Source organism: Lupinus angustifolius, chromosome LG06, assembly GCF_001865875.1.
Source record: "Lupinus angustifolius cultivar Tanjil chromosome LG06, LupAngTanjil_v1.0, whole genome shotgun sequence".
Classification (NCBI taxonomy): domain Eukaryota; kingdom Viridiplantae; phylum Streptophyta; class Magnoliopsida; order Fabales; family Fabaceae; genus Lupinus; species Lupinus angustifolius.
The window spans coordinates 821050-838946 of NC_032014.1; the positions used below are offsets into that span (position 1 = coordinate 821050).

Consider the following 17897-nt stretch of genomic DNA (forward strand, 5'->3'; position numbering starts at 1 on the left):
GAGGAGATTAAGCTTCATTTCTGTATGGCTTGTTGTAACACAATGGGTAAATTATAATATCAATGTCTGACAGATGGAGTGTATCAAATATTAGTATGACATGTTGCTGAATAGTTTGTTTGGTCAAACTGCAGACATCATATAATGTATGGCATTTTGCTGAATAGTTTTTTGGTGAACCTGCAATTACACGTAAAACTATGGATATTTGAATAATTAAGCCATGGATAGGATCTGAATGATATTCAGTATTCATATGTTGGCAAATATTTTCTTTGGGAAAAAACAAGCCTGAGTAATGTGAAGTAAGAGTAACAAAATATTATTCTTACATGTGAAGCATGGAAAATGATTGACAGAACTCAACAAAACATGTCCAAGACTGTAGTATGAATTGTATAATTTCCCTCTAAGTGCACTTCAAAAACTTCATACAAAGTTCTAGCAATACCAAAATGGAGAGCCACTGCAGCCTGTAGTAGGTGGAAGCAAATTTGTCACGTATGTTAATCTCTATAAAGTATGAATTTTGCGACATCATCAAGTCCTGCTTCCTCATAACATTTGGCAATCCGTTCCACATACTCATCCCAAGTCCCTTCTATAGAAGCCAAATCCAACAAGAAAGCAGCTTCATCTAGTGCAACCTACAATGTTTGAAAATGAAAACCAGAAATATTAGGTTGAATGCACCCTTGCCATGCTGTTCAAATTATATCAATGAATAGTTGATACTATATATATATATACCTGTGCAGGGGCCTTTCCCTTTTTAAGATCATCCTGCCTTCCTTCCTCAGTCACCCTCTCTTTAATATACTCAATTTGTTCATCGTCCCATTGTGCGATATTAGCAACATCCTAGACAAAAACAAACAATGGCACAAGAAATACCAAAGGAGAGGGGAACCAAAGAAAAGAGATCCATTTTGAACTTATGTTTAAACCAGAAAACCAAACTGATAAAGACTTCATACCTCATACTCACAGCCCAGAGTCCACCATGGTGATTTCAAAGCTCCCCTGGCAGCATCTTTAGCTTCTACATTACGCCCAACCCTGTACAAAAATATTTACAAAGAAAAAAGTTCCTTAGATTATGAAAACATTCTGTGACAGTTTTCCATTTTAAACAACCTCAAGAACAAAGCCAAAAATGCTACTACCAACCTCAACAAAACCTCAGCATTGAACACAAAAGGTCGTGCAAATCCAGGAAAATGCTCCTTCTTTGTATAAAATTCCCCTGTTATTAAAGCTGAAACCTTCCAGACATAGACATGATTAACATGTAAATCAAGTGTTTAATGGCATCTGCTTGAGAAACTAAATAAATGCAAGATAGTAAGAGCACATTACATGATCCCCTTCCTCAAAATGCCGCTTCACTTTGCGCTCTATGATATCTGGAAATATACCAACCTGGAAGCAAATTAGATTCTTGCAATGGTGTATCATGAAAGTTAAAAAACAAAGCTTAAAAATCCATTGATACCTTTTTCAAAAGATAGACATCTAGGTTTGAAATTTTAGACTCAGCAAAATCACCCTTCCTGTATAGTTTCACCCCTGCATCTGCAGAAGCATGGAATAGTTCTTCATTTCTCTCTGACTGTTCTTTGCATCTTCTTCAACCAATATTCTGTGTATAAATTGGTCTACCTATATATAGAAAAATAAAGTCGGCACAATAACACCTTAATTAAGGCATGATTTAAGCGTCCATTAATCTACACTGCAATTAATTAATAATAAACACACTGATGCTGTCAAAAGACTAACCATGCTCCACTTACACTCTTAGCTAAAAGCCATACTCCATGTTTGTTGACTTCCACCACAGGCATTTCCATGCTACATGTGTTCACAATCACGAGATCATCAAAACTAAACAAGAGCCTGTTTCTTTCGGCTTTATAATTAAAAAATTACTTTTCACATTCTAATAATGTCAGGACTGAAGGACACCATGAGAGACCAACCAAAAGACTATCATATTAGGTAGGAGAGCTTCGTGACTTAAAAGTATCACATTGAGTTTATTATACTACCCAAGAAATTCCTAACAAGTAATTTCTTATTTTACATAAACCACCTTTACCAAAATCACATTTTGAAATGCACTTAATTTTAATAAAAAACAAATGGCCCCTAAATTAACGACCCCAAAAGGATTCGAGTCTTACTCGGGTGGAGCCGTTGGCCATCGCAGCAATGCAGTTACAGTACCTATGAAGAAAATAATATTTACTTATATAATATTGAACTTGAAGATTTCACAACACTCAAGTACTTAATATATATACTATCCATATATGCATGCAAATTCAATCTCAAAACCATACCCGATGTGTTTTTTGAGAGCGGTATCGCAAGGGGTATTAATCCTTGTTTAGAACCCGGAGAGATTATAGATTCACCTGTTACAAAGAGTAATGAAAATTCATAACACCATTTTGGGATAAGTCACGTGTTAAAGTAATAGAGATTCAATGAAAGTGAAAAATGGTGTGAATAAAAAGCGAGTGTACCTCTTGTTTTTAAAACAGTTAAGAGGTGTGAGAGATTTTGAGGAGGTTGAGTTGTAGCTACATGCTTCACGAAAGAAACGTGGTCTTGAATGAGATTGGTATTAACAATAGCATGATGAGAACGAGAGAAGTGGAGGGAGGATCTGCTGCGGCTCAGAGGGAGAGTAACACCGTACACCACCACGCTGCCCAACCTCATTTCTCTATTCTCTTCACTGATTTTTTATCTGTCTATTTTGTTCTTTGTTTTATTTTGTGTTCTGCTATCCCGAAGAAAAAAGTACTGCCACACAAAAACATTTCTAAAGTGATAGGGGAATTCCAATTATCAATTGGGCAAACCCAATTTTTTATTGTCACTGTCTCGAAATAATTGGGCAAACCATGAGCCCATTGAACACATTTGCCAGCAAAAAATAAATAGTTGAAAAATATGTTTAATTGGGAACAAACATTTAATAGTGTAGGTTTTGAGTAATAACATTATTAAGAATATGATTTATTGTGTACAATGACAATGTAAGTGTTTTTACATTATCAATAAATCATTCCTCATTCACATATTAATCATCATTAAATCTAAAATAAAAATAATATAAATCAATGGTATATGATGTATTAAAATAGTAAAAAACTTCATATTCACAATTCATAGATTTTAATCTCTTACAAATAAAATTTCCAAAGTGATGGTTGGTCTTTTAGTGACACATACCCAAATGGCCAAAAACCCACTCCTTGATGAACCCCATATTATTTTGAGTTTAAAATATATGGAGTGATAGTTAAAGTTTTTATTTATTATTGATTTGTATTATTTTTGTTTGAAAGTCAATGATAATTAATAAATTAATATAGATAATTTGCTAACAGTGTAAAAAATTCTTATACTATTAATATATATATATATATTAAATCATATTACTTTATTCTCTACAAAAGTAATAAATACAGTGATGATGCCTTGCTCGGGACTTACATGTTACATCATCTCTTTATTAAGAGTTTAAAAATGTTATATCATTTTACTAAATCATCGTAATAATCCTATCCACCGTAAAATAATATATGTTATAAGATGATATTTTATTTATCAATGATTGTTTTACAAGTTACACGTGTCACTTTATCGTGAGTAAGATGATATAACATTACTTTAAAACTATGAACCGGTAGTAAAAAAATATCACATTATTAGTACATTATTACATTTGATTTGTAGTACTTTTATTTAAAAATCAATATTAATTAACAAATGAATGATAAATAAATAATTAACAGTATAAAAAACATTTAGAATGTTAGTGTATAAATATTATTAAATCATTTATTAATCAATCTGTTTGTTATTTTCATTTGATATGATATGCAACACTTGCATTAATTGTTCAGTTATTAATAAATTGTACCAAACTGACTTCTAATGCTTGTTGTGTTTGGGAGTTTCCTTAATCTTAATTGTCCGGATCGAACATATCTATCATATCTATGTATATAAGTTTTCAATCTTTCATTTAAGACAATGACGATACGTTTAAAATTAACTAAACAATCTTTCAACGAGTATATAGTTTTCAATCTTTCAACGAGTATATAGTTTTCAATCTTTCAACGAGTTATCATAAAAACCACCAATGCTTATTCACCATTAACATGATCACTTATTGTCCTTGATAGCGCGTTATTTGGAAATTTAACTTTCAAGTTCATTCATTGTCTTCCTTATCGTGAGAAACAAGTGAAGAAAGAAAATAATGAAATATAGAAAGGGACATAGATAAGGACTTGTTTGTTTGTACCGTATACGCGTACATAAATTCAAAATCGGGTTCCCCCCATTCAGGTCACTGACTCCAACAACAAATAAAATACTGAAAATTAAAAATACCTAAAGTCTCGTCAAAGCAGCGCAAAAATTGAAAGCTTGACCCCAAATCTTTTTTTTTTTTACCTTTTCAGTCTTCAAGAGAAGACGTGTTAGGGTTTCAGTTTCAGCCCAATTCTACTTTCCTCACCAAACTCTTCCTTAAAATTACATTGATGATTATTTTATTTGCAGCAATTCCAATTTCGTGATCCGATTCACCATTTCCAAATCGGTCCACGACATTGCCACCGTCAATGGCGTCGATTCCTCCATCTCCCGCCTCTTCTTCTAGATCAGAACCTCTCATCGACCCCTCTGTATACCTTCTACGCTTAGCTCCGATTTCTCGCTCTTTTCCACGATCCATTGCCTTATCCACTTTTATTTTTTTCTCGTTTTTTGTTTAGCTTCTATTACGTTTTAGTTATTGCTCTAATTTGCAAATTTTTAATCCATTTGTGTTGCCTACCTGTTCTTTCAATATAAAACAACTTAACTACTATGTTTTTGCAACATATTTTTAGTTTTTTATTTGTGGTTGCAAATGGTTGCTAAAATTGGCTGAGACTATAGATTGTGGATAAGCTACATTGTGGATAAGCTAGCTTATCAGCGACTCCACGTGGTTTTCTGGTATTTAGGGCACTTAATCTGATCCTATAACAGTTGGTAGTTTCACAGAAGATTATAGTTATTGAGTTGGAGTCTGTGCTTTGGAATTTTTTTAGCAAACCAAGATGCTGAATGGGACTGGCAGATTTGTTTGATTTTGCTATTTTATAATGTTTTCTTAAGTAGGATGGGGTTCTTGTTTCAATGCAGCCAATCAATGTGTATGATACCATGCAAGTTCTATTGCCATTTCAATATAGAACAACTAAGTAATTGTTTTAGTAAATACTTGCTAATTTTGAGTGGGACTGTTGATGTTGCTGCGTTATGTTTATATGACAGCTTATTTGAGATGCCATTGGATTTTATGGTATTTTGAGGTCACTTATCTCGTTTCGACAGCCTGCTACGCTTTTTTTGTCGTGAAACTTGTAGTCTTATAACATTTGGTAGTGTCACAGAAGATTTCAGTTTAATGAGTTGGAGTGTGTGCATTGGAATTATTATTCAGCAAACTCTACATGCTTAGTGTGACTGGCAGATTCGCTTGATTTTTTTGTTATTTTATAATGTAGTTTTAAGAATGATATTGTTTTTGTTTCAATGCAGACAAGAAAAGTGGATGATGCAAGTCCCACTGTTAAAGACGTGTTACTGGTTATTGATTCATTAAAGAAACATGTTGCTGCTGAGCGGGTTGTTTCCGTAAAGGTGTTATAGTTTACCTATGATTGTGTTTCGTAATTGATTTTGATTGGACCTTTTGCTTGTTCTTATAACCCATGAAACATTAAATAAACATGCATTTGAATATCAGAAAAGAATGGAAGAAAATAGACAGAAGTTGATTGGTGTCACAAACCATCTGTACAACATGTCTATGGACAAAAGGACCTACAGCGTTACTGATTCACATAGAAGTTTGGACCTACTGACAAAGAGGCAAAAAGAAGCAATTGATATGCACAATGGTGTTCATGAAAGTCCTGGTGATAGGGAGAGCAATGGCTACCTTGAAGACAACCATGGTTCTACAGCAGTTCTTCTAGGATCTAATGTTGCTGTAAAGAATGCTGTTCGCCCTATCAAGTTACCTGCAGTAACAAGATTACCTCCTTACACCACATGGATTTTTCTAGACAGGTTTGCTGAATAATATTTTTTTCATTTCCCATTGTTCACAATAGTAGACTTTTCTAACCTGAGAAGGTCTGATGTGAGTGCAATGCTTTTAAAAAACCTTCAATCTTCATTCTATAAATGTTTTTATTTTATTTTATTGTTTTCTTCATAGTTGTTACTGTTATATGCTACTCAATTCCTACTGTACATAATGTACTGAAATTTTATCCTTCCATTACTATTGTGATGAGTATCACCATCCCGAGATCAAAAGTTGTCAGAGTATGGTTCAATACCCCAGGGCCACTTGTAATTGTACATACCGTCCATACTTCGGTTCCTTCATATTTGTTTTATATTATCATTATCGTTAGATCCTCAGCTTGCTTCTGAGATTATTTTTGTTTTTCATTACCCACTCGAATAAAATGTTCAATCAAACATTCAACCCCACATGATAAAGTGATGTTTTCTCAACAAGTTTAAAAAAATAACATTTTTTTATCAACGATCTTAACTTTTTATAACATTTGCTAGACTTAGTGAATGAGACATTTAAAATGATGATGATGATAGATGATAGATATAATATACATTTGAGAGGGAGACTTGCACATTTATCTTCATTATTATGACTAGGGTAAAAGTTTTATTGATAATTATATGTGTATCTTATGATGTACATTACTACTTGTGTGTCACCCGAAAATTAAAAAAAAAAACGTGTTATGATATACAATTGGACAACCATGGTTTTCTTTGTCAAGCACCCAAGTTTCTTTCCCCTTCCTTATTTCTTCGACCTTTCCACATGGCACTAATTTCTTTCTGTAATTTTACATTTTCAATTTGTTAATTAAGCTTCACTGCCTTAAGATTTCATTGACTAAAATGTGATATTTCAAACTTCAAAGATATTTGCTGTTGATGTTAATTCCGCTGCAGGAATCAAAGAATGACAGAGGATCAGTCAGTGGTGGGTCGAAGACGAATTTATTATGACCAAAATGGTGGAGAAGCACTTATTTGCAGTGATAGTGAGGAGGAAGTGATGGAGGATGAAGAGGAGAAAAGAGAATTTGTAGAATCAGAAGATTATATACTTCGGTTGGTATAGCTATTGTTGGCTGTTTTTTCTGTTTCTTATTTTTTCATATTGGAACTTATAAACTATTTATGCACTAAAGCGCTTTTCTTTATTTTTTTCTTCCTTTGTTAGTATCTTATTAAAAAAACTGCTTATGTGCTAGAAGTTCATTTTGTATCATTTTTTATGATTATAATCCTTTTCAGTTGTTTAACTGTAGTCCGAAGTCATATTCCCCCTTTGTTGTTTGGGCCATAGTTTGTGTGCATTAGCCTCTAGCTGACTAATGCATTCATGTCCTATTATACCATTGCTAACTGTTTTAGAAGTACAATAGTAGTTTTTTAAAAGTATGATAGGACTTTATTCTTTTCTAGTTATTCTAGTTTTGCATTGGAACATTTTTTTACTAGACTACTACCTGACTAATCCAGAAGATTTTGACAAGATGTATTGGCAGTTATTTTCTTTTTGTTGCATTTCCTATTTCTAATGATGACATGACTAACACCCACATGTGACACATGTCATACTAAATGCTGAGATGCCAATTGTGGTGTTGACTCATCATCGATGGAGACTAAAACTAAACTTTTGAAACATATAAGCACAAAAACCAAAAGTCGCTAAACTTTTGGTAGCCAAAAACATATTTAAGCCTATATTATTTTGTTTAAACAATTCCATGAAACTCAGCATCAGGTTTGTACCCTTCTGCCGTGATTGTATGTTATAAAGGAAACCTTAATATGGTATGTTCGCAATTTCGCATGCTACTTGATCAATTCCATGTTATATTGCATTGCATTGCATATTTTGTTTCTTTTGTTGCATGAGAGACATTTTTATGGATTCTATAATGTCTAGTTTGACTTTACAGCATGACTATCAAAGAAATTGGTTTATCTGATATTGTTCTGGAGTCGCTGGCACAATGTTTTTCTAGAACCGCCAGTGAAATTAAGGTACATGTTTGTCATTCACTTATACTGTTTCTTTATTTGTTTCCCACTTCTGCCATCTCCCTCTCAAATATTCTTATGAAAATTGGTCGTGGTGTAAGCTTTTGTCCAGCGTTTTCCATTTTCTTTGTGCTGGCTTTACACAGATATATCAAACACTGTCAAAATATTATACAGGCAAGATATGAAACTTTTAGTAATGAAGACAATGCTGGTGGGGGTTCCAAGAATGGAAATACTGAAGATAATTCTCAACATGGAAATTCTTTTCTGGAAAAGGATCTTGAAGTAGCTCTTGACTCTTTTGACAACCTTTTTTGCCGACGATGTCTTGTAAGCTTTCTTTCCCCCATGCAGGCACTGAATAACTTGCAGTTTCTTTTACTCTTGATATCTTATTGCTTGTTCAAATTTACTTTACAGGTTTTTGATTGCAGGTTACATGGATGTTCACAGGATCTTGTCTCTCCTGTAAGTTCTACTTATTGGTTATTTCTTATGAAGTAATCTGTATATTTCTTGACTTCGGTACATTTTCAGGCTGATAAGCTACCTATGTGGATCCTTCCTGATACTGAAACTGCACCTTGTGGGCCAAATTGTTTTCAATTGGTAGGCATTTGTCTGTTTTTAGGAGTCTTTCTTGAAAAATTCTGTAATAATTTCCTAAAGTTGCCCAAATTTGACTTATTTTAGGTACTTAAATCAGAAAGGTTTGTTAAAGCTTCCTCTTCTGGCCATGCGGGTGCAGAAGAGAAATGCTCTGGTGGTTCTTCATCAAGGAAGAAGTCTTCTGCTAGAAGGCAGATGAAATGCAGCCAAAGTGAAGGTGCTTCATCTAATGCAAAGAACATTTCTGAAAGTAGTGACTCAGAGAATGGTCCCGGGAGGGACCCTGTTTCAGTTTCCCATTTGCCACTGCCAAAATCTAAACCTGTGGGGAGAGGTGGAATCACTAAAAGGAACAGTAAACGAGTGGCAGAACGTGTTCTAGTTTGCATGCAGAAGCGGCAGAAGAAAACAGTGGCTTCTGATTCTGGTTCCATCGTGAGTGATGATCCTTTTCAGATTACATCTAATTTCAATTCCTGATAATATAATGAAGAAATGAGTATTTTTATCAAATAAATCCGTAACATTTCTTAATGCTGGAAGATCTAGAAGAAATCTGTTCATAATAATTTCTACATAATGTAGGGTGAAGCTATTGACCGACCATCTAATGATATGGTTAATACTGACTCGCCTGTCATGAGCAGTGAAGACAACATGAGGAAGGAAGGGTTAGTGGATGAAAACATTTGTAAACAAGAATACACAGATAATAAATCTTGGAGAGCTCTTGAAAAAGGGCTTCTGGAGAAAGGAATGGAGATTTTTGGTAGAAACAGGTGAATATATGTTAGGATTATAGATTAGAGATACCTGTTTTTATTCCCACTTATATTATGATGCACGCAAGTTGTAATTATTTCATACTTGAGTATGAGATATAAGCGTGTACTAGTTTGAGGGCAATTCTATCTACACTCAAAAACCATTGCTCACACTGAGACGGATGAACAGACAGGTGTGAGCAATGTTTTTTGGATGTATATTAACAGATGGTCCATCTGTCTATGTATGAGCGTTGTATTTGGGTGTCGGTAGAATTGCCCTCAAGTGTTAATATGCAGATAAACTTGTCTTTTGTCATTGTCGATGGAATGGATGCTTGGTTACAATTTGGAAGAATTCAGTCCAGCCTGGCTCATAATTAATCTGGTTCAAGATGCAGACACTGGCTTGATTACTAGGCTGTAATTTTTTTATTTCTAAAACCAGTCTCTGTAAGATTCATTTGTTATTTAAAACAAGCACTAGCAGCATGGCCATATCTCACTTTTGTAGTTATCAAATATCTAGTGAAAACTGAGGTCTGTATGGGTGTTTGAGACCTGGATTGTTGGTAAGATACAGATGACTCATGCTGTTTAGGTCAACTTTAGTTTGCTCACATGTAGTTTTGAATGTCTCACTTTTCTCACCCGTGTCTTCTTTTTGACTGTCAATCACCTGGTAAATTACACCTTTTTCTTTCTACCACAGCTGCTTAATAGCCAGGAATCTCTTAAATGGTGTAAAGACATGTTGGGATGTATTCCAACACATTAATTGCGAAGATGGAAAGATGTCAGGTCCTGGTGGTGATGCTGCAAATTCATTCGTGGAAGGCTATTCCAAGGTTGATTTAATGCAATTATAGTTTGTGCACATTTTGCTTTGTTCTTTGTTGCTTACATGCAGTGCTTACGCTAACAAGTTTTCATCAAATGAATGTAAGGGTAATAATGAAGTGAGGCGAAGGTCAAGATTTTTACGTAGAAGAGGAAGAGTTCGTCGATTGAAGTATACCTGGAAATCTGCTGCCTATCATTCAATTAGGAAAAGGATTACTGATAAGAAGGATCAGCCCTGCCGGCAGTACAATCCTTGTGGTTGCCTAACAGCTTGTGGAAAGCAGTGCCCTTGTCTTTTAAATGGAACTTGCTGTGAGAAGTATTGTGGGTAAGCCTTTAACTTGTGCAAATAGAACCTAAGTGAAAAAGAGATACATGCTAAATTGTAGTATTACGGTGAATTGGTAATTGCCTGCTTGCCATGGTTTTTTCTGAAATTTTGGGAATGATATTTATTTTCCCGTGGCATGCTGACCTACCAGCATGTGCATCTAATAACCATTCACCTGTGAAATGATATTTTAAATATCAAGGTGCCCCAAGACTTGCAAGAATCGATTTCGTGGCTGTCATTGTGCTAAGAGTCAATGCCGAAGCCGTCAATGTCCATGCTTTGCGGCAGATAGAGAATGTGATCCAGATGTCTGTAGGAATTGTTGGGTTAGGTAAGATTTTACTTGTTTATGATGGTATGGTTGTAGCATTGCGCGGTCATTTCTTTCATAACTTTTGCTTTTAAATCCTAATGATATGTGATGAATGGTAACATGCTATGATTTCTCATATCTATTGGAACTCATTATCTTACAAAAATGTAATGTTTTCTTATATATTAGTTGATAAATTTAAGGGGATGAAAAGGGACAAATAAGGTGTAGGCGATGAGGGAGTTATTACTGCAGAAACTGTCGGATATATAATAACTTGAATGTGCATGAATGATAAAAGACTACTTATTTAGAAAATCATTTCTTATTATTTATTAAGAATGACTGTAGCTGATCAAGAGTGTAGAGATGATTTGAATGAAAGGTGATTTGACATGCATACTTAATTGCTAAGTTCTAAATTTTTATGTTTAAGATTTCTTGAACCTGCCACATCATTGTAAATTTGGTCATAATTTAAATTTGCTAAATTGACTGTTTGGCCAGCCAATGGTCAACCCAGTGATCATTTGTATTTTCTCATGTTTTCTTTTTAATGATGGATCTAAGTAGCATATTAGGTTTTTTGGGGAAAAAACAGTTTTACATCCGTTCTCTGGGTTTGTTGTGTTCCTCTTTTCCTCAATGAGGTTAAGTATTAACTGCTAGTAGTCTATCTCTAGTCTATCATTTTCTGTTATTTGAGTGGAGTTGTTGTTGCAGTTGTGGTGATGGTACTCTTGGAATTCCTAGCCAAAGAGGTGATAATTATGAATGTAGGAACATGAAACTTCTTCTTAAACAACAGCAGAGGGTAATTATTTTCAACTGTTTTTTTTATCGTATCTTTAGTATGTTCCATAGATGTTCAGACTTGTTTGGTTTCTTTTCTCAAAATTTATCCTTTTATCAGAATAGTACAATGAGACCTATTTGCTTAATTTTTCATGGAATTCCTTCTTTTATAAAATTAATACAAACAGTGTGACTTATAATTTTAATGATCGAGAGCAAATTTGACAGGATCATGTGAGTTTGCTTTGACTTTTGCCTATGCCATATTGCAGTCTTCATTCTAAATATTTGTGTCTGCTCTTTCATGTTTTAGTTGTATTTTTAAGATGTTCCTTTCTCTTATGTTGCAATGGTGACAAATTCTATCTAACTTGCTTACAGGTTCTTCTTGGAAGATCTGATGTATCTGGCTGGGGAGCCTTCTTAAAGGTATTTGCCAAATTGATAATGCTATATGGTTATTTGCGGTATTTCCCTTCATTAATGCAATCTGGTCACCCTCCAGAATAGTGTTGCCAAGCATGAATACCTTGGAGAGTATACTGGAGAGTTAATTTCTCATCGGGAAGCAGATAAGCGAGGAAAGATATATGACCGTGAAAATTCATCTTTTCTCTTTAATCTGAATGATCAGGCAAGTTTATATTACTATGTTTTTTGGGTCTCATACACATGTATCAAATTTAGGATGAGTCTGAATTATAAGATTTTGTGTATGCAGTTTGTTCTTGATGCTTACCGTAAAGGTGACAAATTGAAGTTTGCGAACCATTCTCCTGATCCCAATTGCTATGCAAAGGTATTCAGTTTTATCCAAATTTTTATCATTCAACTTCTATTTAACTTTGCATTTAGTGGATTCGTAGGGAATCAGTATCACTGTCACTTACAAATATCTGCTTAAACTGTCAGGTTATTATGGTTGCTGGGGATCATAGGGTAGGCATTTTTGCCAAGGAACGGATCGGTGCTGGGGAGGAACTGTTTTATGATTATCGATATGAGCCCGACAGGGCTCCTGCTTGGGCCCGGAAGCCAGAGGCATCTGGCTCAAAAAAAGATGATGGTGCCCCCTCAAATGGTCGTGCAAAGAAGCTTGCTTAGCAAGGTTTCATCCAAGATTTAAAAAACAATTCTTTTGTTATTCTTTCATACGAGGAGAGGAAGTAATATTTAAGAGGAAAGAATATTTTTTTGTAGTTTTTCTTGTTCGTAGCAAGGTCATGCACAATTATTGCTGCCTAGGTAACTAACTACATTTAAACAATTCATTTTGATGTCTTAGCTGACTGTATTTGTTACCCAAGACGGAAAAGACAAGCCTACTGATTCAAAATTTCCCCATTATCTTTTTCGCAAGGGTGAATGGGCAATGCAAGTAAGAGTATAACATGATTAACATAATAACATCATAGGATAAAAGAATACTCATGGGAAAACAACAGTTATTTTTTACTATCTCACTAAATCAGAGGATAAAACTTTTTTAAATACACTTTTTTATTTATTTTATAAGACAAACAAAGAATCCTTATTAAAGTGGTATCGGAAGTAGACCCATAAAAGAGAACAACTACAAACATTTGTCTCGAAACAGTCAGATGAAAGAATCTAGACTCAGCATATAACTACTACCCAAACTTATAAAGCTCTGAACAACCATACATACCCCATCCCAATACTGCTGCAATACATGTTCTGCACTATGCTGTTTTTGGAGATGAACATGTCTAAAGTAAAATAAAATCAGGACTTGGCTTTGGATAAAGGGCAAATGCAATTCTACTGTAATGTCTCGTATCGTACTGTGCGTAAGGAGGTTGAAGGACTTTCCTTTTGATATGGAGTTGGGTTTAATTGAAGATTGCCCTAATCATCACTCTGGTGCTAACAATTATACAAGTTATCATGGACAAGGGGTTCCGTGCTGCTACAGAAAAGAAGAAATTTTCCAATTGTGCTGGAATCCTAGTCTTGATACGTCGTCATGGCTTTGCTTTTCTACATAATGATATTTTCTGGTTTTCCACATGTATCCTCGCACTGGAGGTAATCATGTCCGAGCCAAAAAATATCTACAGGTATGTAGGGCTCTCATAACAGATGTTTTTCATTCACAAGACTTGAACTCAATATCTTAATTAAGGAGAATTAAACATATACCACTTAAACCAACATATGTTGATAGTACATAATGATATGATTATCAATAATGTATTTTACTACAATTCACATATGATTATTGTCGTACACGATATATATATATATATATATATAATTAAAATCAATATGATATACAAATATGAGATGAATATTATCCAATATTTATGTATTCAATAACAGAATTATATGACCATTAACATTGAATTACATGTTGTTTTGACAAAGGAATTACATCATAATATCTTCTATCCAGGAAGTGATTTACATTTTCAGCTGAATATTTGGTATTACCAAGAGTATCTCTTCACATTTTTAGGTAAGGAACTAATCTCTTTCGAATTGTGTGACTACTCCTCCCAACAAGTGTCGCTCCCAAGAAGAAAATAATATCTACATGTAAAACTGAAAATAACTCTGCTAATTAAGACCAGCACCTAGGACATCATTTAATATATGGGGTCCAGTTTTAAACTTTTATCTGAAGAGCTGGATTTAGGATAAGTAAATTGGTAGGGCAGTCCACAGGAACTCTTGTTCCCCATAAGTTAATGGATTTGAGTTTGAGGCATTTAGCAACTAGACAAATAAGCCCACTCTCAGTTACATGACGGCAGCTCCACAGAACAATGGTCTGAACAAGAACAAGAAGCAATCATGTATGGCATGAATTTCTACAAAGGAATACTAAAAATATATCATCCAAGTAAAGAATGATGCAAGGTCCAAAATTTTAGTCACAGTTATGTTGCATTTTCTATAATTGCATATGGGAAAATAGAGTCAATGTGATCATATTTAGAATCATCAATGATGGGTCTATCTAGTATATAATACATGCAGTAAGATAAGTAAGACACCATTCCTAGATTATATATCTGGGGAGTAATTATTTTTCTCCTTTGACCATGAGTTTCAAATAGAGGCTTTTACTCCAAGGTACTTCTCTCTATTTTTCTTCATCAGATGAGATAAGGATAATAATTATAAACAAAGGTCAATTTCTTTGTGACTTACCTCCAAATTTGGACAACTTCTTGAAATGGCAAACAGAGACTCATCTGTAATGAATGTGCCACCAACATTTAGATGTTTTAAGGATGTTGTTCTGGAAATCTGTTAGAATAATTAAACAGAGAAGCAGAATGAATTATAATTTTAATAAATTGCTTCAAAAAAAGATGTAGAAATACCTAAAATAACCATCCATCAACATGGCAAATGCTAGAATAACTATCTACATGGTGTGATTGTTAACAATGGACTGCCTCAAATTCCCAAAGCACACATCAATTTATCCCAGCAGCTATTGTTAGCACAACTACTGCTTTATAGTAAAGTGATGTAATTTCTCATTTTGTATTTTTTTTGTGTGTTACATGTATAACCCCCTAGCAGAATTTATCAAACCCCAAGATTGTAAGTTCCAAAAACAGAACAATGACATACCAGTAGAACAACACCTTCATCCGTGATCCCAGTCAAACCCCACAATGATAAGGATGTGAGATTGCTCACACACCTTGCAGAAGAGATTCTGCGAAGGCCAGCATCAGTTATTTGGCAACTCCAACGGCTCCTTGGTCTGAAATATACACAAGATTGGTAAATGTTTTGTATCTTAGATCATAGATATTGGATGCTTGGTATCATACAAAATACAAATAATAACCTCAATTCTTCTGCTAATATAGCCAGTGAAAAACTCTCAAAATCTACTACTGCTTCGTTTTGGTGTTAAACATCACATGCCACGTGAATTATTCGAAAGTTAACTATGCAGATATATCATGGATGGTGGGAAATTGGTCTGAGACTATTCAATAATGTCTCCTCCCCCTAACCTTGCTTTATAGAATCAAATTTCCCTTCTTCGGTCAAGGCTAGTTAATGGTTTATGTATTGAATATCTGAAAGACCAAGTCTAAAAGTTATATTTTGAAACTAAGCAGACATTTCCAGCGCTCAACTATTCATCTATCTCCAAAAAAACATGTCCTGAACTTGGTCATTCTCAAAGCTCAAAAAATCAACTTTTCACTTTGATGTTCAAAAACATCATACATGCCTACCTACCTTAACCTTATTATCACTAATTAGAAAGAAAAAAACATAAACATACATGCCCACCTACCTTATTATCGATGATTAGAAAAAGGCATAGAATAATAAGAAAACATAAACATAAACATACATGCCGAGATTTCTGAGGTTGTAGGCATGGGAAACAAGGCGAGCAGCGGAATCATCATCCATTTTCCAACCACCAAAACTGAGATTGTGTCTGCAAGCCAGTGATACCTTCACCCCTTGTTTCCATTTCTTGCAAACACCCCTTGCCCTTGTAAATATAAATACACACAAACCCACATAATCAATAACAATTAGTAAAGTCATATATAAATGATGAGGATTGAGGAGTGAACTTACTGTGCCAAATCAGTAAATGAATTAAAGAGAACAAATATATGAGCCAACAAGTCTATAGGTAAACGATCAATCTCTGCTTCAACTTCCATAATATCTTCAGAGGTTAAATGTTAAAACAGGACAACCTCAAACTCTACGTAGTTTTAATTTGTTGAGAAGGAAATGAGTTTTGCTTTTGGCTTTTTGGTTCTGTCAAGTTAGCAGGTAATATTATATACGACAACATGACAGGAAAAGTTTTCTCATGCCACGTACTTTCTGCCTTTTTTTACTTTCTTTACTATAAAAAGTAACACGGCGCAATTTATAATTTTTATTTATAGGCAGATTCTAAAAACATGTTTTAGAAACTGGCAGATTCAGATTCTGGATTCTATCTATTTTGTTTAATTTGAGAGCTTTGAAAAGTATATTAATTATTAGTAGGAAAAAGGTGCCCGTCCATCATTGAATTCTTTTTATGAAACTTTTTCTTTTCAAATACTTGAAATTTGGGAGTGATACTGAAACTCTTTGTAATAAATGGTATTAATTTGTATCATTTTTTACAAATGAGAAACAATAACTTTATTAAAAAAAATCTGATAACAAAATGTAGGATAATTAATATTTAATGATGTGACAGTTGACAAAGAAAATATTACTTAATAAGATCTCTATTCAAATATAATGAAATGATGGGTAAAATGGTAAATAAATGGCCGAAGACAAATGGTGCATAAGCTTGAGTAGGAAGGCTATGAATATTTTGAATTTACAGTTGCATGGGTCTGGATAATGACTACCAAAACGCACAATTCACACACACACATACACATACATACATACATACATATATATATATATATATATATATATTTTGGTAACATATTGGATGTAATATTATTTTGATAATTTGGTAATTATTATTATCATTTTTTTTCTTCTTTTGATCATCTAAAATAATACACATGATTATAAAGAACACGGAAATATGTAAGTTGTTTATAAATTTGGCTAAATATTTTCTTAATTTATTGGTACTCAAGCATTTTGCAGATCTAGTAAGTATATACACAAGTTTGGATTTCAAAATGACAGAACGAAATGGGTGTGAACAGTACACTACCTAAATATATCCAGTCCAATTGTAACCCTTCTTGGTTTGAGTAGATAAGTAGAGAAATTGATGGAGAGTTTATTGGAAAAATATATATTATTATTTACTATATTTAATATATATCAGTTTGAATTTGTATGGAAATTTTTGTAAAATTGGAATAGTCTAAAACATTTTCGAAGACTAGTTTGCTACACCCATAGTAATTATTGCGTAATAGAACAGCACAGCTGAACATTATTTGACTTTGTTTCTTACTTTTAAAAAATTGAACATAGTTCAAGTGATAAGAGATGAGCAACTATGGCTTTTATTAACTCAACCCGGTCTTTTACTATTTACCCTTTAGTAAAGTTGCAATAATTT

At 33.8% G+C, this 17897-nt stretch overlaps 2 protein-coding genes and 1 pseudogene across 2 annotated transcripts; 1 reads left to right on the forward strand and 2 right to left on the reverse strand.

Annotated features, from left to right (window-relative positions):
- Positions 300-2801, reverse strand: LOC109348633 (annotated as a pseudogene).
- Positions 4343-13193, forward strand: LOC109348636 (histone-lysine N-methyltransferase CLF-like). Its single transcript, XM_019589144.1, has 18 exons — positions 4343-4715; positions 5620-5721; positions 5828-6153; positions 7078-7239; positions 8100-8184; positions 8359-8514; positions 8605-8652; positions 8722-8793; positions 8878-9228; positions 9379-9572; positions 10270-10405; positions 10505-10728; positions 10934-11065; positions 11771-11861; positions 12224-12271; positions 12348-12476; positions 12564-12641; positions 12755-13193. Exons 1-18 carry the CDS (start codon positions 4653-4655, stop codon positions 12944-12946), a joined length of 2589 nt encoding a protein of 862 aa, XP_019444689.1. The 5' UTR covers positions 4343-4652; the 3' UTR covers positions 12947-13193.
- On the reverse strand, positions 14379-16646 carry LOC109348638 (F-box protein At5g67140-like). Its single transcript, XM_019589147.1, has 5 exons — positions 16433-16646; positions 16197-16343; positions 15452-15587; positions 15020-15118; positions 14379-14636 (listed from the first exon to the last, which is right to left on the reverse strand). The coding sequence occupies exons 1-5, from the start codon at positions 16519-16521 to the stop codon at positions 14472-14474; spliced, it is 636 nt and encodes a 211-aa protein (XP_019444692.1). The 5' UTR covers positions 16522-16646; the 3' UTR covers positions 14379-14471.